Source organism: Cinclus cinclus, chromosome 3 (assembly GCF_963662255.1).
Source record: "Cinclus cinclus chromosome 3, bCinCin1.1, whole genome shotgun sequence".
In the NCBI taxonomy this organism is placed as follows: Eukaryota; Metazoa; Chordata; class Aves; order Passeriformes; family Cinclidae; genus Cinclus; species Cinclus cinclus.
Window position 1 is genome coordinate 79,876,883 of NC_085048.1, and position 25,669 is coordinate 79,902,551.

Sequence of the window (25,669 nt, forward strand, 5' to 3'; positions counted from 1 at the left end):
ACATGATCACATTTAGGGGTTGTCTCATCTCCTGCAGTCTCACTGGGCTGGAGTTTCTTTTCTGAAGACTGTGATATTCACCCAACAATACCAATATTGTTTCCTGTGTTCACTAGTTCCAACACCGAATAAGTCAAAAATAGACATGATCACACATTATTGCCTAAAACCCCCTGAATTATGTCTCTAAAACAACCACTCAAAAACATCCATGTCTGGTCTGTACTCGTGCAATTCAAAACTTGGATAATGGCAGAGCACATTATGCTGATCGTGTTCTCAACACTCATCTAGCCCTGACCTCAAGACAATAGGCCTTTAATATGCCAAAAACTGGACTGTTTTTTTTCCTAAATATGGCAGTAGAGATTTTTTTTATTCCTGTTGAGGAAGGAGCAAGAATCCCTTATGACTTACCCTTCTTGGAACCTGCACAGCAAGAAGAGTGAAGATCTGCCACTCTGCCCAAATTTTTAAATCTCCCAAAAGAATATTCAGTACATAAATATGCAAAGGTTTTCAAATGTAAGTGCCAGAAATGTTTCAATATGAGCATAATCAGACCACAGGCTTAGGAGATGTTCCTTCACTATAATAAAGGAGCCAGAAGGAAAAAAGTACTGTACAGACAGACCTATTGCACACTATGAGGTTACCCAAGGAGAATTTACTCACACATTCAGGCACTGCAAAATGCAGTGAAATATCATACAAGCAGCATGTAACTTAAAATGTCATCATAGAATACGTAACTCTTTGTTAGACAAGCCTCTTTGCATTTATGACAATAATCATTGATAACATTTTTTAGTTGGCTTCTGGTGAAATGAAGAAGTGTTTTCAAATTATGGAGTCTTAAAAACGAGCTTATATAAAGTTTCAGGTTGTGGAACAATTATTGGATAGTACACAGAGAAAACTACAGAATTCATTAGCCAATACGGACTACAGATTACATATTAGTAAGAAACATTTGGTATATTTTATTTCTGAGAGATTAATTACAGTGAAACAACACACTGGTAACACTTATATCCATATGAACACAAAATCATTAAGAAAGTTATGTTTGTTCTGAATTTTAGTTTAGTTCCAATAGAGAGATAACGTAGCTGTTTAATGCATAAAATAGATGAGTAATTGCTGGCCAAAATGATACTCTCACATACTCACATTATTACTGTTAGAGTTTAATATCAGCTTACTATAATTTCATACACAGCCTGCAACATTCTTTATTCATAGCCCACAGCTAAACATTGCCTGTTTAAAAGATCTGCTGTTTTTTGGTTACCCTCTTCAGTTACCAATTGTTCTCTGGCCTTCCATGGGAGGAATATGATTAGGTATCAGAACAGCTATTAGTGTGATGATCAGATTCCCTGAAAGAATCAGGTATTGCTCCACAGAGAAGCATTGTTGAGGGATGGAATCTGGCCAATGGAATTAAAAACTTATTTATATTGTCTTTTGCATGGGTGTGATATAACAGCATTTTCAGAGGAACTATGAATTTTCTTGGGAGGACGAAAAAAGCCATTTCAATTTTCAGAGTACACCTAATATAAGTGGTTGTGATACCACCAGAGATCAGGTGAGTTGTGCTACAGTGCCACAGAAGCATTATGTCCCTGCCTAGACTATCCCTGACCCTGCTGGGAAGAAGGTGACAGTCCCTGGAAGCAGGAACATTCAGATTCAGCAGCCAGAGACTTCCTGCAAACAACATCCTCATCACCATGAGGCTCCCTGCACTGAGATGGGTGTGAGGAGAGCAGATACAGCACCTGAAAATGGACACACGGGACTTTACCACTTGTGCAACACACTTGATTTTTATACACACATAAATGATTCCAGGCAAAAAAGCTCACAAAGGACTGTATCCTGGTTTCAGCCCCGCAGACTGCAATCACGAGTAGCACAAAACCAACAAAAGCCACTGATGATAATGCTATTGCACAGCACATAGCCATCCAAAGTGGAGGCAGTCACCTAACAAGAGAACAGAAAATCTGTTACCAAATGAACAGTCTTATTTCGTATTTTGTATGATGCAAAAAGTTACCAAAGCACAACCTCAGTCTTTTTTTTTTTCTGTAAAACCCATTCCACAGGGCAGCCTCAACATTAGCTGGAAAAAAAAAAAAGTGCATTTTACAAATCTCTCTGGAACACAGTGTGGCAGGGTGCCATCGGGTTTTCTTTCACATGTATTTCCAGATTCAAATCTTACTCAGGTTTGATCCTCCCCCCCATAGTTTATACATCACTGTAAATTACTACAACTGCAGCAGTTACTCTGGGTCTCCTGTAACAGGAGAACAACTGTCCTCCATCACACCAGTAATGTCCACACATGAGAGAGATATCCAGGATTTAAGAGCTGCATGTTGGCATATCTGACCAAGAACACAGGGCTCCTGGAACATTCTTTCCCTCTCAGAAAAAGTGCAGTTATTTCTCCAATACCATACTTTTGATAATATTTTTGTTATCAGGAACCACCTGAACCAAAGGGAGCCACAAGGGCTGGTATTTCTGACAGTGTGAACTTAGTCTTTGATTTTCAAAGAGAGTGAGGTTTTGTTTCTGACCAAGAGCATGAGTTAAGGACCAGGGAGAACACAATTTAGTAAATTCCACCATCCCTCAAAAATAACCCATTGGAAAATAATTTTAAATTGTAGTAATTTTAAATACAGCAGGTAGGACAGGTTTTTTTGATGGGATAATACAGCAAAACAAAGCTAAAAGGCAATACTATTAAAACAGTTAAGTCTGCTGTCTGATATTAACTTCACTGTGTCTCATCAGATATTGCCAGAAAGCATATCACCTGGATGGCACTCATAAAACAAAAAAAAAAATAAACCAAAAATATCTAACAAATTCATCTTGCAGCACAACAGAGGTCATTTTCATACTTCAGAAGATAGTTTTAACCAGCCTGCTTAAATCTAAAAGTCAATGAATATTTTAAAAAATCCACTTCACATCTGTTCATTGTTTATAGACCTGGAGGCAACCACCAGCCAAAACTTTGATCATCCAGCAGAATCTAGTATCTGAAGAGCACAAGAGGATTATCTCCATTGCTTTACTCTCAAATGTGTTATGAAAATAAGAACTTCAACAAAAAAAAACATCTTGCAGTTGTAATGCCATTCAAATACTCTTGAAGCAGTAAGGCAAACTGGCTGAAGTATCCTCCACTTACAACCACACAATTCTATTAAAAGCTTCTAGTGCCTGTCACTCCATTGAGAGGGTGATGTCTAAATAGAGTCCAAGAAAAGGAGTTTGAAAAAAAATGTTCAACTATTTGCACATAAAATGTAAGCAAAGGTTATGTTTATTCTTAAGTCAAAGTCACAAATACTATTTATATACACTGAAGAGGAAAATAAAATAGTCATAGTTTTGCCACTTCAGTAGTCTCAAATCCCCATTTGTGTGGCAAGTTTCTGTACAAACTTCTTGAGCTTCAAATTCACGGTTGAAACCCATTCACAACGAATCAATATACGATTGTACTTTTGCAATTTTCACATTCACCAATTCCATCAATTATGTCCCTTGCAATTCCAAATAAACTCAAAATTAGTAACACTTAACCACATGCTGCCTCTTTCAACAAATAAGCTGTTAATCATCAAATACAGAACATAAAATATCCCTTAGCAAGGATTTGAGGATTATCTCATCTAATTAGATATAAGCATGTTTTCTAATCTGTGGGTTTAAGCCAAATCCCAATAAAAAGATTTCCACTGATTTACATGGAGTTTCGGATCAAGCATTGGGAGAACTTGATTCTGCAATTCGAAGAGAAAGATACCTTTAAAAAATGTGTAACCAAATGATGAAGGAAAAGAGTCGTTAATTGAGTTAAATCATGTGGCACAGGAATGGACTGGACAGCCCTTATCCCTGCTTGGGTAGGATCTCAAGACACACACCACTGAGACTTTCTGGACTTTTTTGACATCATGAAAGTGTAACAATCCATCCAACCATTGGTTTTTGTGCTCCTAAAAGCAGATTTGATTCTAGTAGACACACTGGAACACATTTTATTGTTTATTTATGTAACTGCCAGCCATCCATGGACATTTGATAATCAAGGACGAAGATAAATTATCAAAAGGAAGTACAGCTATTTAAAATTGTCGAAGATTTGGACCCAGAACTCTCCATTGAAATTGCATAAGCCTAGCCCTTAACCCATCTTAAACACTTTATTATGTAACTGTTAATGGATATTTGTTAGTTACAAATTTATTTTGCTTTTAAATGATTCTACCAACTAAGTGCTCCCTTCAGCTCTTGAAGGGAACTAATAGGAACTCCACTAACAGGAATCCCTGTTAGCATGCTTTGAAGTTTATATTCCTCCACATCATTACTTAGAAATAAGAAATCATTCTGCCACTTTGTCTCACCAGAAAGAATTCTCTCCTCCTGTGTGCATTCACATCCTTGAAACACTACAGAGTAGTTGTCATCTCGTCCCTCAGAGGCCTCCTTTTCCCTACAAGCTATGAAGCTCTATTTCTGTCACAGTGTTCTTCCAGGTGAGTAACCCTTTCATTTCAGACCATTCATAATTCTTCTTGCTTCTCTTTTAAATTCTCTGCAGTCTGCAACTTTTTCTTAGCAATGAGATGCAGGACTCCAACCAAGCAGCTTTATACTGGCAGATAAATAGAAAAGCTATTTTCTTTGGTCTACTGCAGAGCAATGTCTTTTTGCTCTGAGTCACACTGGTTTTGTACAAGCAAAGAAGGATCAATACAGAAATGAAATTTAATTTAACACATCACATCCATATGCAACTATTCATGAAACTGGAGATAACCAAAAATGTGAAGTAAGTCTAATAAAAATTATTACACGCTTTTTGATAATTTGCTGCATTGTACAAGGGGTAGTTATTCCAAGGATATGACTATTTAAAAATTGTTCAATTATACATGAAATGAATTATCACCATATTTCCATGAGAGAAAATGTATTAATGTTCAATTGAGCCTGAACCAATGGTAGAACAGGTGAGAATAAACTGCTCGATACCCTGACTGAAGGTTCAAAATGGCATTTTAATGAATTAAGTACAGATTAATTTTTGTATGAAATTACCACAATGGCCTATTTGGGTTCCACTCAAGCTATATTTCAGGAATAACTGCACACTACTGGATTGCTTGTTCATTACCAGCCACGTCTGTGCTGGCCCGGGACCAAAGTAGCGTCCTTCTGTGATGCAGCTATCTGCTGCTCAAAGGAATGGCTATTTAAATGCAATTAGTAATTGCTGTTAGGTCTGACTATAAACCACAGCACTTCCCTTCTCATTTCATTTTGCAGTCCATCATTATTTGCTGGGTGCAGTATCCATAAAGTAGTAATTTGCTGAGTGGTTCAAAGAGCATTCAAAGAGATACTTCATGAGGCCTGATTCTTCTCACTTGAATGCTTGTGCAGAATGGAGTTTGTCAGCTGAGGTCTGTTGTAAAACTGGTGCAACAGGAGTTCAGGCTAAGGGAATGCAACACCGCCACTTACCCCCATTACACATGCTCACAGACACCACTGCTCCAATTCCTGTCACACTGCTGGACTGGCAGGACTGAGTTGAAAACCCAAAGATGGGGAATGGCAGATCCACTGGAGCTTTTCTTTTGAGGATTATGTCTATTGTCTCTCATTAACCTGACGATGAAGCACAATGCAGATGTGCGCAGGTAAAGCTCAAATCTGCACTATCAGCTGTACAAACTATCCCACATTAAAGTGCATTGTTGGTGAACACTGCAACAGTAGTTACTGGAGCATGCAAACACATCATATACATGCTCCTGAGCTGCTGATTAAATTATTCTAATAAAATGCAAGAAGTTTTCCTACATTCACAAACTGTGCATCCCTAATTCCACTTATTTTATGTAGTTCCCTGGAATAAAGAAGGACATTGCCCGAAATTTAACCCAATAAACTGTCAAATACAGAAAAGCCCCAAAGGTGAACATAATTGCCAGATGTTCCAAACCCTCATTATATGCATGCTGACAAAGTTTCATTGCTCTTGCAGGCAACTGCACTGCACTTGCCCAGTGACAAAGGGCATGCACCTAAGGCCAGGTCCTCCACTGGTATAAAGTGGCATTGCTCCAGTGGCTTCACTGTCTGCTAGCCAATATTCTAGTCCACATGACCTGGCTGAAAACATCAAGGAAAAATTCTTTTGTTCCTGAGAAAACCATGTTTCTGGTAGCTAATTAGGAACTATTTCACATTCAACAAAATGTCCATTGACCACTCTCCTACAATTGGATCATTCAGGGGTATTTCTTAGGCTTATTTCTCTTTTTGAATAGGCTCATTTCTTCTTCCTTGTTTGCTTCCCAGTTCCTCTCTGTGGATTGTTGTCTCCTCTACACAAAATTTCAGGGTCTCTCGGAGCTTTCCCATTCATTTCAGGCTATTTCCCAGCCTTGTGATTCTGTTTCAGCTGTCTCTCATGTCCTCATTTCCCCTTCTTCTGCTCTCACATTTCCCCAAGTAAAACAGCAAAATAGCTTTCCGTCCACTTCTAGTATATTCAGTGTTAAATGAACACAGAAAAATCGACAATTCTGAAGGGCACAGCAGACTTTTCTCTGAGGCTGTAATCTTTGTGCCATATTCTCATTGAGGAGGTGCAAAAGTTAAAGAAGAGAAGACACAGATGAAGCAGTGGAAAAGTGATTCAAGTTTTTTAATTAAAAAAAAACTTTAAAAATCCTAGTTTCAGGTGCTAATGAAGTAACCATAAATAGATTTTTCATTTGACATATAGTTCAAATGTGTCATTAAATTCTTAGACCTAGCAAGCAGACATGGTTGTGTGAATCCAACAAAGCTAGGACTTAATACAAGCTCAGAAATAAGGGTAAAATCTCCAATACTAATACTAATTATTGTCCAAGAAAATCCTAACACACTCCTGCAAATCCTAACATATTTTCTAAGAAAACTAATGTAACTCATGCCAAAAATGCAAAAAAAAAGGCATATAAACAGAAGATACCAGGCATTTCTGTTCTTCTCACACACAGATTTTTACAAAGATTAATAAATTTCAGACAGATACACCCATCTAACTAAGAAGAGAAACTGAAGTACTGGATGCATCCAAACCCCATTTTCATTTTTCCCAATAATTAACTAACAATTTAAAGAAAATATCTGATATACAGCTCATTCTTTAAACTAGTATACCACAACACTATATAATCCCACACTTTCCCTTTTCTTTTTACTTAGAAGCAATAATATTCTACATTTGACCAAAAAAACCCTTCACATTCTGCATGCCATTAGGACTATTTATACGAGCCATTATCTCTAAAGAAAGGGGAAAAACAGGGTAACAGTCCTAGCAATAGTGACAAACTATATAGTGCTTTTTGCCAACTCTGAATGCCCTTTAAAAATCCTATTTGAATTTTTTCTAATTCAGTTTTATAAATGTGAAATAAACACTTGAATAAATCATTTTCCAAAGGTCATGAAGAAAGAAAGAATGGATTAACCCATGCTTTAAGCATCAGATTAGATCTTAAAACACAGTGGCTCTGCCACAAAGCCTCTTGTGCAACCTTGCATCAGTCACTTAATATAAGTTTATTTTTCTGCACATAGGATTGAATAAAGCAATACCAGCATGCAAGATGTGGGAATAAATGCAACCATATGACAGAGAAGCAGAAGTGCCAAGAATAAAATTCATGCTTTTAACTCACACCCATCTATTTTACAGACAAGACTCCCATCTTGGATAAGCATAAGCATGTAGTTCAAAATATAGGATGCCTCTAGAAACACACCTCTAGCACATTGGGATAGCACATTAAGAGAGAAGGCTATTAAATAAAACAAGCAACAATTTCTGGAAGAGAAATTCATACAGTGTTTCACTTTTCTAAACAGTTTTCTTACATACTCACAGTCATTAAAATGCATAAAACTGATTATTTCCAAAACAGCATTACCATGAATTATCACCACCCATGTTGCCTAGCAACTGGAGTAATTTTTGAATAGCGAGCTACATAAACCAGTATCTGGAGTTTGTGCAAATGGGTGTTCATTTGAGGGTTTAAAACACATTCATCTTGAAAATCAGAGGCAGATAATGCAGCACTAACATAAAACTGAAATACTCTTAAAATCATAAAATGGCACTAACAATTACTGCATCTTAGCAAAACCCTTCTGTAGCAGATCTAAGCCCAACCATATTTGTTCCAGCCAGGGACTGACTCCTTTGCTCTTCCTTGAGCTTGCAAGAGCTCCTTTCCAATGTTTTGGAAGGTATTTGACATTCCCATGGAGAAAATAATTCTTGCCTTATTTTCTGAAGGATTTGTTCATTCCTCAAGAGCAAAAGAAACTGGTGACATAATATGGCAATGTATTTAAGGCAAATAAAAATTCTATTTTTATATATGACACTGAGCTGGAAGAACTTAGTGATTCATACCATGACAGAAAAATGTGCTTACTAAGGTTCGAAATAGGTCTAGAAACAGTGACAATAACAGTGACACTGAGAGATTAAAAGTACATATATGAAATATACAAACTCCCAGAAATCATGGTCACTCATTAGCTGCAAGTATTTGCCCAGTGTAGGGATTCTGATTCTTTCAGACCCATGCGAAATTTGAGTTGAATACAAGACAAGAGCCCCCAAACCATATCAAACCATATTGTCTGATGTTTGAGAATTTCTGCGTTACTTTCCTACAGCTTCAGAAAACAAGTTCCTGATAAAGCTGGTCTAAATCTTTGTTACTGTTCCCAAAATGGGAGTGTATGGGGGGCTCTTCCCAAGGAAGAAAGATTCCAACTGGATGGTTTCCAAAGCCTAGCTTTATGGGTAAAAATTAAAGAAAAGCAACATGGGCTGAAAAACAGCATGTGCTTCTCATAGAGACTGCAGGTGGAGAGACAAATTCATCCCTGGCACAAACACAGAGACCACTGAAGGCAATGCAGTGGCATCTGCTTACACCAGCTATGAAACTGAACAAGATATTCCCTATAACTACTACCTGTGGAGATAAAGCTGGATACAAAACTGAAGCAAAGTTAAGAGCCTGCAGCCTCTGAGAGTTTAGAGAACAAAAGTTCTGAAGTAAGAGAAAAACTATTCATTGTGAGTTTCCAGGCTGCCAGGAAGACATGCAGTGCCTACTGACAGGCTGCCATAAAATACTTAATGGCTGTCTAATAGCTCAGATACAGGAAAGATGCTCCGTTTTGTCTGCTTCTCTATGGAAATTTACTGAGACCACACACAATGTGCAGAGCTGTCGCATAAGAAAACGCTTCCATTGTTTTCCTTTGGTCCCACTCAAAAAAGGCAGTTAACAAAAATATAATTTTATAATTAACGGTGAAAGAGAATACCCCCTAGAGAAAGGGAATTATCCCAGATAATTCCCAGGCCTGTCACTGCTCTAAACAAGAGGTGCCACTGAACACATACCAGTGTGTCTCCATCTGTGGGGTACTGAGCCTCTTCTACAATGCAGCACACGAACATCCAGATTCCCCTTCCTCTCATCTCCACTGAGGAGCAGGACACACCTGTACTGCTAGATCACTGAGCTAATGGTGCTTGTGCTCATCCAGCCACCAAAACCCTTATCTCTATTGCTCAGGAATAGACCACATCTGGGAAAAAATGTTTCCTGGATTCTTCTCAGCAAGAGGAAAAAAAGGTTTGCTCCAAAACATGCCAGTATATTTTTCAAATTATATTTTGAAAGTCCTCTTAGAAATGGGACATTGACTCTGATTTACAGATGACCAACCACTTCTCTACACTCTATAAATATCTTCTTTTAGGAAGAATTCTTATTAGGAGTGAACTAAAGAGGGAATTGAGGCCTGACGAGAACTTTGATCTTCTTTCAGCAGTACAGACATTGATGAGAAAATATTCTGACATCTCTGGCTGTGTAGGCTCAGAAGTGCAACAGCTGGGAGTCACAGCAAAAAGAGACTGAACACACAGCAATTAGAAAATGTGTTTGGTGATGCTTTTTTCCTGGTCAGTCATTGCCAGGAAAGCCAATTGTTGTATTTGGTAACTATTCCTTGGATGTTTAATTCTAGCCTAGTGAGCATTACTAACATTACCTTTTGTATTCCTACCGGTGGCCTTTTCTTCAATCCATAAAATCCAACAGGAAGGAAGACAGGTTTTTGATAAGCATTGCTTGAGTAACACTTTGTGAAGTGCAGAATTCAAGCTATTTTCAAGCTATGACAAGGTGCATGATCCACGAAACATTTAATGAATATTTATACATAGAATTTTTGTTGCCATTAACTGAATTACAGCCTGATTGAGCTCCAGGAATGGGAATATTTCCAGAAAGTATGTTTTAAGTCCAGATTACCATATAATTTTTGAAACTAAAGCTTGGAAGAGAAAGACAATTATAATCAATATCAATTAATTTTTATTTGCCAAAATGAAGACAAAAACAAAGAAGAAAGCTTGAATGAACATGTTTAAATAATCATGTTCGCAGCCTTTTAAATGCTAAAATGGGTAAAATACATGGACTGAAATACTGCTTTGTGGATGACTTGGTCCATTCTCTGTGTCATCCTGTTGTTCCTAACTCCCAATGTCATACACCTGTCCTTCACAAATGGTGACATTCATTGGCAGTTTGATTACAAGATGCTACTGGAAGCCATTCCCATGATGCTAGTTGCTACTCCCTAGGCTCTAGGCTAGAGAAAAGCAGTACCACCCACAAATCAGAAACTTTGCAATAGGAAGGCAGTGTGACTCCCTGAGCTGGGAAATGAACCCAAGCTTCCTCCCAGACCTGCACACATGACACACAGGGAGAGGCAGTGATGATGGGAAATGAGCACAAGGAATACCCACTAGAAGAGCAATTCCTCTTGTTTCCCAGAAGCCACCTGTAGCAGGCAAAGGTTTACTGGGCTTTAATGGGTTCATTGTGGCAAATAGGGCCTACTTCTTTTTTTACATATGGAAAGCTGACACTGAGATTCAAACCATGCAAAAAACCCCGCAAAGTAGCCTTAGATCACAGAAGGAATCTCGTAACAAATATGCATACCTACTGTGACATATACTTCCAAGAAAGTAAATTCCATACAATGGACAGTGAGATAATTTTCTCTATAGTGCTGCATTATGGCAGCAGTGCAATGTTCCTTTCCTTGCAACAAATATGAAACACTGCCACATGCTTTGAAGCATTAAAAAAATCTTTGAACAGCCACAGAAAACAAAACCCTAATGTGTTGAACTTGAAACCTTAAGATTTTTCAGCCACCTGGGTCCTATTTCAGCAGGCTTCTTCCTTTGAAACCTATTTGTCAGACACAGTGTAGTTACCAGGTGTACAGTCAGGTAAGATGTCACTGAACCTCAGGCAGCTCTTGCCGTGGCTCAAGAGGGCTGCATTGACCCCAGCAGATTGTTTTTCCTCCTTACCCAAACCTGCCTCAGGCCCAGACAGACAAACTGCTTTCAAACACTCTCTCATTAGGCACAACCCAGACCACCACTTACTTGTATGGGATGTGTTTGCTTCCATTGACAAGGGCGAGGATGACATTGCCCAGCGCTGGCAAGGAGAGACAGAGGCCAGAGCTTCCCTCGCGGTTTTTGCTGAGCACTTTCACGCAGCTGCCCAGGTCAATAAGGTGCAAGCGGCTGCGACCTCCAGACACTGCCATAAACAAAGAAAGACAATTAGTGTGGGACTCCAAAAGCAGCTTCCCAGGAAAGCAAAAGACCCACCATGACTCGTGAAGAGAAAACAACCCAGGAGCCTTCCCTAATTCCTGTTAGCAGACACAGCTGTAGGGGTCCTGCCTCTATGCTGTGCACTGTTGTACATTGCTGTCTACTCCAGACCTGCTTACAAATTTCTGAGAACTCACTCGCTCCAGCAGGCTTAACTCTGTGAGAGTCATCAATGTGACTATATTTTTTTAATATAGCTCTATTAGCTCATACCTGAGTTGGCTCTGTTTCTATCTCTGTCACCACTGTTTCTCTGTCTGGAAAACCACAGGCTGGGAATTTCTGCTTAGTAAGCAAGGATACTTCTCTTATTTTTCCCATCCTGAATACTGTATCTTAAGAAGACACTGTGGATTGTTCAACTTTTCTTCAAGTCTGTATATTTTCACAGTATCATTTCAGCTAAGAAAAGTTTGCCAAGACAGGGGTGATGGATTGTGAAGTAGCACCTCCATTATAAGAACAATTTCTGTAAAACCGGCAATAGATCTTTATGTTTTTTTCTTGTTTACTCTGCATCAACATACTACTTCCAGAGTGAAAAGATGCTACCATTGAAACACCAAGATTAATAGACATTTGCACCCTTTAAAACCCTATGGTTCCTTATGAATCCAGGACGGGAACTATGTAGACTTCACAGAAGTACTTCTAGCACTCTACTATCTCAAGACTATTTCCTAGCTGAGTTTTTTGCATCTGATCTCAGACCACCCCTCCCCAGTCTCAAGAGTTAGTTTAGAAACAGCCTATAAGAAAAGGCAGATTTATTTCTAGCATCTTAATAGGTACAGAACAGAACAGATTCACTATGTTGGAAGAGAGAGATAATAGCAATATATGAGAACAGAAACACACCTTAAACAGCAGCAGAAATAGTTTCATATCTGAGTTTACCTCTATGCAAGTTAATTCACAGCAATTTTGACACAGGATCTCAACTTGCACATTTGGTAAGAAAAAAGAGAGAAGATGAATGAAGACTGAAGACCTCCTATGGGATTTGTGAATAGTATTCCAAAAATGTATTCGGTATCTCTGTCAACAATTGTTAAAATACAGTGACTTCTGCTGCTTTGAAGTCCTGTTAGTTCTTCAGCTCTATCAGGTGTGATAGCTGAAGAACTAACACTGTACTTCTGTTGGGGGTTGGTTCTTTCCCTTTTCCCTCTGTGGAATTTTCCCCATTGTCATGCTAAGATACCTGTTGACTGGGCCATGGTGACAAGGGGGAGGAAAGAGAAGAGGGAAACCCCTCGATATCCAAAAATCCAGAAGAGCAGACAGAAGGCTCTGGCTCGGCCCATTTCCCCCGTGGAGTTCGGACGAGAAGGACGATCGCTGCCTCTGCCCCATCCCTGCCATCCCAGCATCGGGAGCCATCCTCACTGCTGTCAGACCCTGCCCTGCTGCCTTCTCGCTGTAACCTGCCACCATCCAGCACTCTGCTGAGCACTGGGACCCACACCGTGAGCGGAGAGCTCTCTCTCCATCTCTCTCTCCCCCTGGGACAGCGCTGCCATCACCCCCAGCCCTCCTGCAGCTCTGTGGGACCCGCCCGCCCCCAGCACCGGGAACTGCAGCTCAGGGAAAAGGTGCCTGCAGCCAAAAAACACTGGGACTGAGTTACTGTTCTGTTTGTGGGTAATTTCATAGCTGTTGTTGTTCTTGTTTGTCTTGTTAGATATACTAGTAAAGAACTGTTATTCCTACCCCCATATCTTTGCCTGAGAGCTCCCTTAATTCCAAAATTATAATAATTTGAAGAAGGAGGGTTCACATTTTTCAGTTCAAAGGGAGGCTTCTGCGTTTCTTAGCAAATACCTGTCCTCCAAACTAGGACAACTTCTATGTATTCGCCTCACCAGAAAATATCCACACACACTATGGGCCCCTGCACTGACTGCAGGAAATTAGGCTGCCTTGGGGAACTGGTAAGGCACCTGCACCTCTGAACTGATCATGGAGGACCTTTGTCTCCCCTCTAAGGGTCCTCAAAACCCTTAAATAGTCTCTAAGTCCTCTAACATCGCTGTCCTTAGAAGGCTGGAATTCCTTACTTGACGGTCTCCCAAGCATTTATTTAGAAAAACAAAGAAATACGTTTAGTTGCTACTGAAAGTGACTGTAGGTGACTTTACTGAATTATATATAATAAATATTTATTTTGCTAAGATTACCAGCTGTCAGGGAAGCAAAAGAAAATGGAAGAAATCACTGCCTTTCAAAAGCTGTCATATTGTTTCCACATATACTCCTATTACACAACTTGAGGAAATCCAGGATAAGATAACTTACTGGTTTTTTCTTTCTTATGTAATTTACATGCTGAAGTAATATTTTTGCAATTGTAGATCCACTTGATTGCTCTGAAAACTAAGTTATTTCTTAGACAAGTTTTCCAATTTGCCTGGCTACTACAGAGAAAAGTGGAATATCATAACACTTGTTTTTTTCCTATGGTCACAGAGACTTTGCAGAACTGACAGCTGAAAAATGACAGTGATCCAGTTCTACCACAATGTCATTTATTTCAGTGGTGCTAAACCTGCTTCATGACATTCCTGGTAATGAATCTAACAAGGAGGTAAGTACAGCACCAATGCCTTATTCTAACAGTCATTTTTTACCAAAATCACATGTTAGCCAGCCCTTTAACCTCTTATCCTTTCGAAGCTGTTTTTTTTTTTAATCCCCTTTCTTCCCATCCTTTTTTAATCCTGTTACTGAAATCTATATATCTCTACTATCTTCATGTGGTTTTTTTTTTTTTTTTTCTGAGAAGTCCTTCATTACAGCAGGAGACAGTGATAATCACTAGGCGCCCTTTCTGAGCAGCTGGAATTCCCCCCATTCAATTATCAGTGGGATCTGACCCTGCCTAGCTTGTAAGGCCATTCAGATATGGGAACTTGAAGACAGGAGTATGGTATGGCCACAAGACAAGGATATAACTAGAGACAGTAGGCAAAGCATGCTGTATTTTAATCTGACAGAATCCTATCTTCTTTTTCTGAAATTACAGCCACAAGAAAATAATATTTTCCCTTTTATTGATGGTATTTTAAAGTAGTAGAAAAGGACTGTGTGTATATGTACTTTCATGTAGTAAAAAATATGGGGTATTAAATAATTGCAATAATTATTCCCTCAAAATGAGCCATTTTATTCCTATAAACCAGTCTGTTTGAGCATTCACTGTCTTTCTTTCCACCACAGGGTGGTTAATTAATAAACCTTCAGTTAATTGAGATTTCTAACTGCCAGTTCCACAGGGGTTATTACTTAAATACATGCAAGCCACATTTCCATTTAGAGCAACTTTCTGTTTTTTTCTCCTATAAGTACAGTCAATGCAAATTTTCTTCTTTTAAACATTAGACATTAATACTGCAGTGGTGATCACCCACTACACATCATGCCTTGCAATCTATTCCTTATTACCAATAACCTATGCAGAGCCAGGAGCTGAAACATACTGCTGCTGTTTCTGCAGAATTGCTTAAGCCTGTGAATTTAAAAAAGCAGATGTCTCTGGTGTATTTCAAACAAACATTTTTCTCTGAAAAGAAAAAAAAATTATTAAAAAAATAATTTTAATGTCAGAGTTTTCTTTTTCATGAGGGGTGCTTCCTATATTATACCAATCTTTTACCATTGGAATGTACTTACAAAAACTATTCCCCATATATCTTCTATCATAAAAAATTTGGGAGACTTGAAACAAGACAAGTATAATAAAAAATATAAATTGTGTGAGAAAAAATATTTGAAAATTATAGAAACATAAAAATAGACATGGAAGCAACTTTTCCTCATTTAAAAGTGGGATATGGAAGTAAAGACACGAAAGCATACATAGCAAAGAGAGGGAACAAGCCTATCTGAAAAATCCAGGCCCTTTACAAAGAACTATGAGAGTCCTTTGCGCACACATAGCTGGGCCAGCAACTAAAATATCATGTATCTCCAAGAAAGGGTGTAGTTTATGGGTTGTCAACATCAGCTTCCCAGTTTATGGGTTGCCAGCATCAGCTTCCACACACACTGCCCAATTTAGTTGCTAGAGAGTAACAGTTAACATAAGGGTGGCAAGGAATTCCAGTCACAGCAATATTTTAATCCATGACCTCAATGCTATCTGTAAAGATAATAATAAGGGCAAATTTGAAAAGCACCTTTTTTTTTCAGATACAGAGGCCCACACAGGGCTGAGAACTGCCAGTGTCTCCACAAGAGCAATTAAACTGACAAGCGATGGCAATAATCCCCAGTAGCCTTTAATGGTCTTTGGTGGCTCTTCACCAGACACGGGGACACAGCCAGCTTGTATGAATGGCCCCACTCCACACCGAATGGAGAACTCTGCTGATGTTCACCACTACAGAATATTGTCTGAAGGCCCAATTTGCAGGCAGGAAGAAAAGAGACAGAGAGGAGGAGCAAGAGGACCGCTTACTTCCACCCTTGCCGCTCTTCTCCATGCGGTACTGGTAGATGTGCAGTGTGAAGAGCATGTGGGAGTTGCGGTGGTCCTCCTCATCGCAGTCCCGCTGGCTGCTGCGGCGGGAGGCGATGGCCGCGTCCAGGAAGAAGGCAGCCTTCTCTGCAGTAGGGGCACGGAGCTCGCTCTGATTCTGAAGCTGCAGTCAACACCAGGGAGAAATGGTTGAGAAATTCCCACACAGGTTAACACCACCAGACAACTTCCCACAACCAGCATAGGGTGTGGCTACACTGGCTTCTACCGAGACCAAAAGGGAGGAGATGACCATGGAATGAGACCCTCCTGACGCTGGCAGTGGCAGTAACATGCCCTCCAGGAGCCCTTATGACTAGAAGCAAGAAAAAAAATTGCAGAAGACACATCAATCCCAAACTGAACAGCCAGTGGAAACCAGCAGCAGCAAGGCTATTTGTTACCCTTCAGAAAGTGTTAGAAGAAAGCTGTCCACAGATAAATCTCAAAAATAACAGGACTGAAGCCTGTGTTCTGCCCCATGGCACATGAGGAGCAGCCCAAAAGAGAAGCCTTTTCCTTGCCCCTTCACATCAGAAGTTTATTATGTACCTGCTTGCAAGCCAGAACAATCCATTAAATGCAACAAGGTAGGTAATGTACAAACATTCATATTTACTGGATCTCAATCCCTGTCACCAGCCTGCTCTTAACTCTCCTAAGTGACAGACACACAGGAGGGCAGATATTAACCCCTCCTAACCTTAAGAATGCACGTATGTATCATGGAACCTCAGACTAGTTTGTGCAAGGGATACATGACTGTGCAATCTGATGGCATTAGTTTTGGCAGTACACAGAACTGGCCCCCAGCCCACAGGATAGATTTGTCTTTTCTGGCATAAAAAGAGCAAGGAGCTCCCTGTTCATGGGGTTTGTTCCCCTGCTATATAATGTAGCTAACAGTTAAGCTCTCCAAAAGACAGTACTTCTGTTTTCTCTTTGTGACCATTAATTAGCCCAAGGAGAGATAGAGCTAAGGCTGTGCATGCGATTCAGTGACACAGCTGAAGGCTAAGCTTTCTCAGGAAAGAGAGAGGGGGACAGGAAGGAGTTAACAAGGCCAGCAGAAGGCAGGCCAGTCTGTGGGCTGATCTCACTAATGTAAGCAACAAGAAAATGTGCATTCTTGGAAAGGTCCAGTGACAGACAGTATGACATATGGTGATCACTCATTTGCTATACACACTGCTGATTCTGCATATCTGTATGGCTATAATATAATATCCTCCCTTCATGTGAGGATGTGGAGAATTCAGGTGTACAACACAAGACTCCAGAACGTCTTGTAAACACACTTAAAAAGGCTTATTTCCTTGCAATTTAATTCAGTCTTTCACACTGCCAAGATACATAGGTGTCTCTTCTTCACTGACCTAAAATAATTCATTTTGCATATAGCTGTACGGTTTATCTATATGAAAATAAGCTACCATAATGGAATATTTCTTGTTGTTGCTGTTGTGCTAAAATACCTTAGTAAAGAATTAATCTCTAAGGGAGATGCTGGTTGTGACACAGTTACATAACACATGCAAGGTACATATGCGAATTCTTAACTGAGCCATCCATCACCCCGATGGGAACTGTGCAGACCCAAGTCTCTCATATTTACTAGACTGCACCAGTTACTGGACACCAGAGGGTGAGATCTCTTGTGATACAGTAAGTATTTCATAAAACACTGAAGTCCAGAGTTAAGTGAAAATGAGAACCCTAACTGTTATTTAAAATCAAAATACTACTTTATAGTTCTTAGGTAGAATGCAAAAGAATGGAAAATATGACCTAAGTATGCCTAACAAGCTTAAACCACAAAGAGATAAGACACAAAATTTATTACTTGCTGTTTAAAATCTCACAGTTCATGACTCGTGTAGATGTGAGCCATGATCTCTAGATGCTTGCAGCTGGATATAGGGTATATGACCCTTTAAGCCTGTTCCCTTCTCCCTCCATTCCCCATCCTGGAACATGCAGGGCTCTGCAGGTTCTCGACAGAAGAAGCCTTTGCCTTTCATGTTGAAAGAATGTTTTCAAGCTCCATCACCTTCTTTTGCTCCCTCTTCAATCTACTCATACAAAAAGCACATTTACTCCCTCACAAACAGCAAAATGAAAGAATAGGTCCCTTTTCCCCTCAAACCAAGGCAAGGGGGGGAAAGTAGGGCTGCAAATAATTTCTCATAGTTACCCAGAAAATACATGAGCCAGTTACACTTTCCTGCTAAAACTCTGAACCTGAGAAGAATTTGAGTTTTTCTTGACTTGCCCAGCTCAGGAATTTACTTCTTGACAGCAATTAGTAAGTAGCAATTAATGCTCCCTACAGCAAATGCTATAAATAATGTGGTTTATAAAGAAATAAACGGCCATATTAATGGCCTACAGCCATTTGTGCAGTATGGTAAATATTTTAGCTTGCTGTTTTACAAAAGAGAGATCACACTTTTGTTTCTTTTCTTTTTTTTTTTTTTTTTAAGAATGAGGTGGATTTTTGCTTGCACTGAGTGTTTTCATGTTTCATTGCAAACACAAACCCATGCTCAATATCACTTATACCAGAGGTACAAATATTTAGGCCAGGAGAGCAGATGGCCCAGCAGCTGCAGGCCATAAAGTTCTTGTATGTTTTAAAGTAAACACTTGCAAGTCTATAAACTTTATGCTCTGGGTAGTTCTTGAATTTGAACTATCTCAATAGCTCCAGGAAAAAAACAAAAAAGTCATGTTACTTGTTTCAGTGAAAAATTAATCTTGGATTCACCTGCATGCCACAAATGGGATCCTCACAAAGGTAGACACCTGGGGACTGGCCATCTTGCAGGCTACCTGTAGCCACTTCTGACAACAGGTCTCTCAGATTTTCTTCTTTCCCCCACACTTCCACTGCAGATATCCGGACTGAGAAGCGTGCTCCTGTCTTCTCTTTGCGTTCATTAATCAACTTGAATAGCCACGAGATGGCACAAGGAATTATTCCAAGATTTTGCATGGAATCATCCTTTCCAATCATGGTGTATGACTTCCCTGTCAGGAATGGGGGGATGAAGAAAATATCACATCATTCCCAGGACCTTGACAGCCTTCTACCAAGAGAGGTTATCCTGCACAGCTTCATGAAAACAACTTCACTACAACAAGGACAGTCAGCAATGGGAAAATACAGGCAGGTAGACAAACTGGAAAATGGAAAATGCAGATGAACTCTTGAGCTTCTTGCAAAAGTCATTACCTCATTCATTCCCCTGACCTACTCCGTCCCCAAGGCAGGGTGCTGCATACCCCGAGACCTTGCAATGCTGCAACCTCTGATGTGGTTGAATCATGGAGGGAATTGAGCAGAGCAGGAGTGCCATGGTCTCTAAAAACCTCTACTTTGAATATGGTTAAGTGAGGTATTCTTTCAATACCATTTTACTTCAAAGCACCAGATTGTAGTTCAAATACTGGAGTTGAGATTGACATAAACCTGGTCCCAGAATCACACAGATGTAACTTCATTCAGAAAAAAAATCCCAAAACCAAACAGGTATATGTGATCACTTGGTGCAGAAGTGGGTCCACAACAATTAATATTTCATCTGGGTCAAAACCATCTCCTGGTTAAGTATTTTTTAACTCTGCAATTATAGCTCTGGTTTGTCTTTGCTGTAAAAGTTTGGTGATTAAGAACAGACACACTATCTTAGACTTATTTAGGTGCCGCTACACATAATGCTTTTAGATAAGTTTTCTAAAGCTCCTAAGTTTATAAGCCATATGATAAAGGTACACATCCTTTCAGGCAAGTACTTGTGGCTTCTGTACCTTGTTTCTTTTCTTATGTTGAATCAATGTGAGAAAAGATCAGTGAAAAAAATACTTCTATGCACGTGTCTGTGTCAAAGGTCTGGATAGGTCCATGGTTTGTGGAATGGTGGTGGTGCAGTTAACAAAGCAACTGCAGAGACTCAGCTCGTGCTTCAACAGAACCCTAGGCAGGATATCTCTCTAAAGGATGTGTAGCACTTCTGAGACCCTGTTATCTGGTGGCTTTCTTTTCCACCTCATTTGCAATCTTGTGTTTGGCAGGTCACAGGGTGGTTAACTACCTAAGAGCTCATCCTAGTGTCACTCCTACCTGGTCCAGAGGGGCCTTCTGGTGTAACTGGAACACCAGCCTGCTCCATTCATGGTATCAGACCTGGCTGCATTGCAGCATTCAGTGCTCTCCAGGTTTTGTTGCCTATAATTTGGGATAATCATGGCATGATACAGCTTGATTTTCTTTATCACCTGAAAAACTGAATTATCCTTTTGCATTACATGTGTACATCTGTGGTTCTTTGAGACAGTAAAGAATGGAGATCATTGCACACATGCAATAAACCCCTCTTCATTCAAGAGACAGTACAATTAGATATATAGATACAATTACAAAGTACAACTAGATAAACACAAACAAAACATATGATTACTGTCAAAATCTAGTTATTTCAAAATAATAGTGTGTTAATGATGATGATGATTCTCCTTTTTATTGTCCTTCCATTAATACCTGAAATGCTACTGAAGCAAGTCCAAAGTGTGAATTTTGATCCATCACTAACAATCAGTTAACCATTAGAGTAACATTTGTTGGAGACACAGTAGGAAGAGGTCAGTAACGAGCGAATTGTCTAATCAGGGATTTGAGTATAAATCAAACTATGTGAGTCCCCAGTCACACTCCATCAGTGTAATCACAAACATCAAGTACCTGGGTGAATCCTCACAGCACACAGCTTGATGAAAGTGGCATTTGGGCAAGCCCTCACCAACACCAAGCACATTTGGAAAACTGTAGATCATTGTTGGACCATTCATTAATTACTGAAGACAATGCAAGACAAAATTGTTATAATATTTAAGGGCTGAAATGAAGCAATAATTCAAAGGTAACTTCTGTTCCAAAGAGCATGCTGTCCAACATTTACACAATAAGCAAACTGAATAAATGTGTAAGCAAGAGGTGAAGATGTAGTACAAGATCATGCACAGGTACTTTCAAATACAATTAATATGCAGAGACAAACAAAAGTTTGTTTTCCTTAACCTAACAGACTAGCAATCTTGGGTTAAAAATACTCATTTTACTGCTTGAGTAGGGAAATTTATCAATACCAACCAAGCTTGGCATGACCAAAGCAGAACACACAGCCATCTGCCCCATTGACCACAGACTGGATCACCTCGGCCACAGTCCCAGCACATACTTCAGCCTGTCGCAGGTATTGGGGAATAAAAAGAAAAAAAAGAAAGAATTAAAAATAAAAATTAAAAAAGAGGAAAGAAAGGGAAAAAAACCCCACATTAACAATAATAAGGAAAATAATTATTTTCACCAGAAAGAGGTAGCAATGTCTTCCCTGCTCCAGATACCATGTTGTAGTATCAAAAAAAAAATCTAATCCTGCTTGTCTCGTTCATGTGACCTGTACTGTTGATGGGAATGACATTACTTGTGTAAGCACGTGAAGCAGGACTTTTGTTCTGGATCAAGTAAGTTTCATTTGTTGATACATCAACGTCCTTTGTGGGGTTAAAAAAAATACACATAAGGAGATGTAGCTGGTTTGTTAGAACTGCCTATTTCAGGGATTTTTAAACACAGTTTTGATTAAAAAATAATCCAACACTGAGGAATTTTTGCAGGCTCTATTATTTGCCCAATTATGGACCGAGTTCAATTCCACTAGCATGTGGGTAAGGAATGTAAAGGGAACAAACAGCCTCTTTAGAATTAGCTAGGTGACCCAGTATTATTACGAGTCTTCTCAGCTTTTTGAAGAAATAGACTCCATTCTGAAGACTGTAGCAGTATTTTAAGAAGTGCAACACAGAAATTTACCCCAGGCATTCTCATTCTTGGATTTAAGGTTCAAGCAGGCTGAATGGTCGACAGCGCTCCTTCAGCAACTGCTTAACAACCATGGATGAAACTTTATTGGAATTAACAGTTTAGGCCTTGATGGGAAGCAAGGAAGCAAGCAAGCTTGATGGGGAAGCAAGCATTTGACAACACATCAAGTAAAGTTGCCCTGGTTCATGGCTAATTCTAGACTATCTCTACAACAGAAAATAAAATGGGCCAAGAAAGGGACTGTTCACAGGCCATTCTCTTAAACTGCATCCAGACATTAGTCTGCAGGGACCAGGACTAGGTGAGGAAGTGACCTAACGATACAATTATGTACAGTACTTTAGATGGCCCTGCGTCCTAGCTCTGGTTTATGAACACAGAACCGGCCCTAGGACTGATTTCTAATTATAATTTGCAATGTCACTTTACTCTTTCACTGTCCTCATGACATTTGGGTAACATAATTCATCAAACCAAAGTCTAATAAAGACAAGAAACCTGAATATATTCTCATTAATAAATGGATTAATTTAGTTTAATTAATTTGTGGATTTGTGGATTAAAATCCCCATCTTCTTATTGCAAACTGTACAATAGAACACTAAAAAAAATCCTTGATTCCTTAGTTAATAGAGGACTGCATTAGAAAACCATAGTTCTGATCACATGTCTGTAAACACCAAACAGTAATATTTTATACTCTCCAGTAACTTGTTGATATTGCTATAAGGCACCATTTAGCACATTTATTGAATGTATAATTTTAGGAGAAATTAGTTACAGTAAAGAATAAAGAAAGCACATCATTATTCAGCTAAAATTTAATAAATCAAATTCATTATTGATGATCATGGCAGACCAAATTCAGCTGTGGTATAAGTCCACTGAAAGTACTACTGCTGCAGCAGAAATCAATTTGGCTGTGGTGCACGCTGCTGCTTAGATAATTCTTGATATCATACAGGGCCTACCTGTGATGCGTCTTGAGGGAAAACTGCGTCAAAAGCAAACATCTTGGGTGGAACCTGGCTGCCCCTTTTCTGGAAAGCATTCTGACCTCCACAGGCCAATGGGTCATACAGTGTGATTTGCTTCTTGCGGGGGTCAACTTTTAAGAAAGAGCTGGATTCAGACGTGTCTCTGGCAAGCGTGGAAGAAATGCGCACCATGACTTTGACCTGTCAGCAAACACACAAAGAGATGAGCACATTTCATTAGTCTGCTGGGTGCTCTACAACTGGTATTTTGCATGAATTTTCCAACTACACTTGGACACCAAACCATATTTGCTCATTGTAGCTAGTGTCTCAGTGGAAGTCAGTGAACATGCAAGAAGTATTCGGCAGAATTTGTCCTAAACTATGAAGTGAATGTAGCCAGAACTCTCAATCTATTTCAACAAGTCACTTGTGTATTGAGAATTACAATGCACATCAAGGTGTTTTAGTGTCAATGCTACTCAAGTACAATGAGGAAATATTACATCACCTTGTCTTACTCTCAATATAAATTGAAAATTAACAGTACTCGGGTGGCCCAGTTAAGAAAGCTGAAAGATATTCTAGGCTGCTAAGCTTTCAGAACTGCTGTGATTTCTACAAAACATCCTGATCAATAAGAGCCCATAAAAGCCAGATCTATAATTTACACCTTTACAATTCTAATTCAAATGCAAAGATGAAGTGCACAGGTCTGAGTGTCATAATCAAAGAGCTGTGAAAAGAGTCCCATTTTAATGGTCAGATTTTGAAATTACCATCAAGAGAGTGAATGTAATAAGAGATAAAAGATTTGTTAAAACATGTTAGCTCACAACTCATTAAATAGCTACATAATAAGATGTTATTCCTGAGACAAAAATAAATCTTTATAGATTTAATGAGGTTATGCTGTATCCTCAACTGAGTTGGTAAGCAATATAGATGTAAGTAAAACTGATGACAATCAATCTAGCTTTGGTTTTCCCCACAAATTCACCACCTGCAGGCATTTGAGCTCCTGACTTCAGAGGGTGTACACTTCTTTGCCAGCTCTAGTTACACCTGCACACACTTTCTCCTAGAGCAGATTGGCTTTCACACCAACTAGACAGAACTTTTATGTTAATGCTCCTTAATCGTATGCCACTTCTATCAAACCCACCCACGTTTGGCATGCAAGTGACAACAGAGGGTCATGTCAGCACAGGGTGGGAGCACATCTGCTGCTTGAATAGCAGACGCATTCCGGGAGGAGGTTGTAGCCCCAGAAGTTGGGCTGCAATTCCTGTTGGTCTCACTGAGATTGGTGCTCTTTGTACGTAGGTCTCATTTCATGCTGGCCCAAGTTCATCCTGCATGCAAGTAAATCAGCTGCTTTGAGAAGTAAAATCTGGGAAAACTCATTTTTGACACAACTCCTTTGAAGACAACAGAATGAGACCAGAGAGTAACTGCTATTATTCAGTATTTCTGTGATGTCTTCTCTGTATGCCAGTGAGTCAAACTGGCAATTTGACTCCAGTATTTTAACCTGGCAAAACAAGTTGTCATTAAATGGTGAAATGGTCACAAATCTGCTCACACAATTTCAGTTTTACACAACTATATGAGGTAAAAAGGAAAAATACTACTTGGGTAGGAATGTGTTCTCCTGCTCAGCTGAGCAGCTTATGGAACCTAACCTCTAATTGCAAAAAGCCACCTCTAATGTCTTGCCAAGTGCATTCTTCTGGACCCAGCCCTAAGCAGAGCTGACTTCTACTGAGAACAACAGCAGCCAGCGCACCCAGTCAGTCCACATGAACTGGGCAAGGTTTGTATGTTTGTTCCAGCCCTAGGTATCCTGGAAGATCAGAAGGGAATCACTGGTCAAATTAGCAGGGAAGGAAGGGAGTACAATTATAAATCCATGGGGAGCAAGAAAACAAAGGGCAATATCATCAGTCTTGTGCTGTTTTCTTATTTTCAACTTCATATGTTTTTGGCTTTCTTTTACTATGTCTCACATTTTTAAGTAGATACCAGTATCACAAGTATTAGACTGATCTGCTGGAAAACAAAAAAAATGCTATTCTTCAACTACTTTAAATAAAATACTTGCTTTAGAAAGCTCTTTCCCTATAAGTTTATGTGTATTTTTGGCTGCTGTGAAACCATGTCCTTCAGATCCTTGATCTTTGTGTGCAAAGGAGAGTTAACTGAATACTCCAGGCTAAGTTTTTTTGGGATTTGGAGAATGGACAGTGTATGAAATTTAACAACCATTTATATACAGGCAGTCTAAGAATTCTTTTTGGCCTCAAACTCTATGGGCATGCAGTTTTAACAGCAGCTACACCAGCTTTGCTATGGTCTAATATCACTGGCATGGGTCCAGATATAAACCTGTTCACACAAAACAGATTAATACCTGCCACCTTTTAGTGAAGTAA

At 39.4% G+C, this 25,669-nt stretch overlaps 1 protein-coding gene across 1 annotated transcript in view; it reads right to left on the reverse strand.

Moving 5' to 3' along the window:
• KIF26B (kinesin family member 26B) overlaps nucleotides 1–25,669 on the reverse strand; it is a 270,452-nt gene that overhangs the window by 37,708 nt on the left and 207,075 nt on the right. Inside the window, exons 6-10 of the mRNA XM_062489199.1 lie at nucleotides 23,229–23,435; nucleotides 21,523–21,616; nucleotides 19,141–19,403; nucleotides 16,314–16,497; nucleotides 11,618–11,777 (exon numbers count right to left, since the gene is read on the reverse strand). Coding sequence (XP_062345183.1) covers nucleotides 11,618–11,777; nucleotides 16,314–16,497; nucleotides 19,141–19,403; nucleotides 21,523–21,616; nucleotides 23,229–23,435 — 908 coding nt within the window. The remainder of the gene's footprint in view (nucleotides 1–11,617; nucleotides 11,778–16,313; nucleotides 16,498–19,140; nucleotides 19,404–21,522; nucleotides 21,617–23,228; nucleotides 23,436–25,669) is intronic.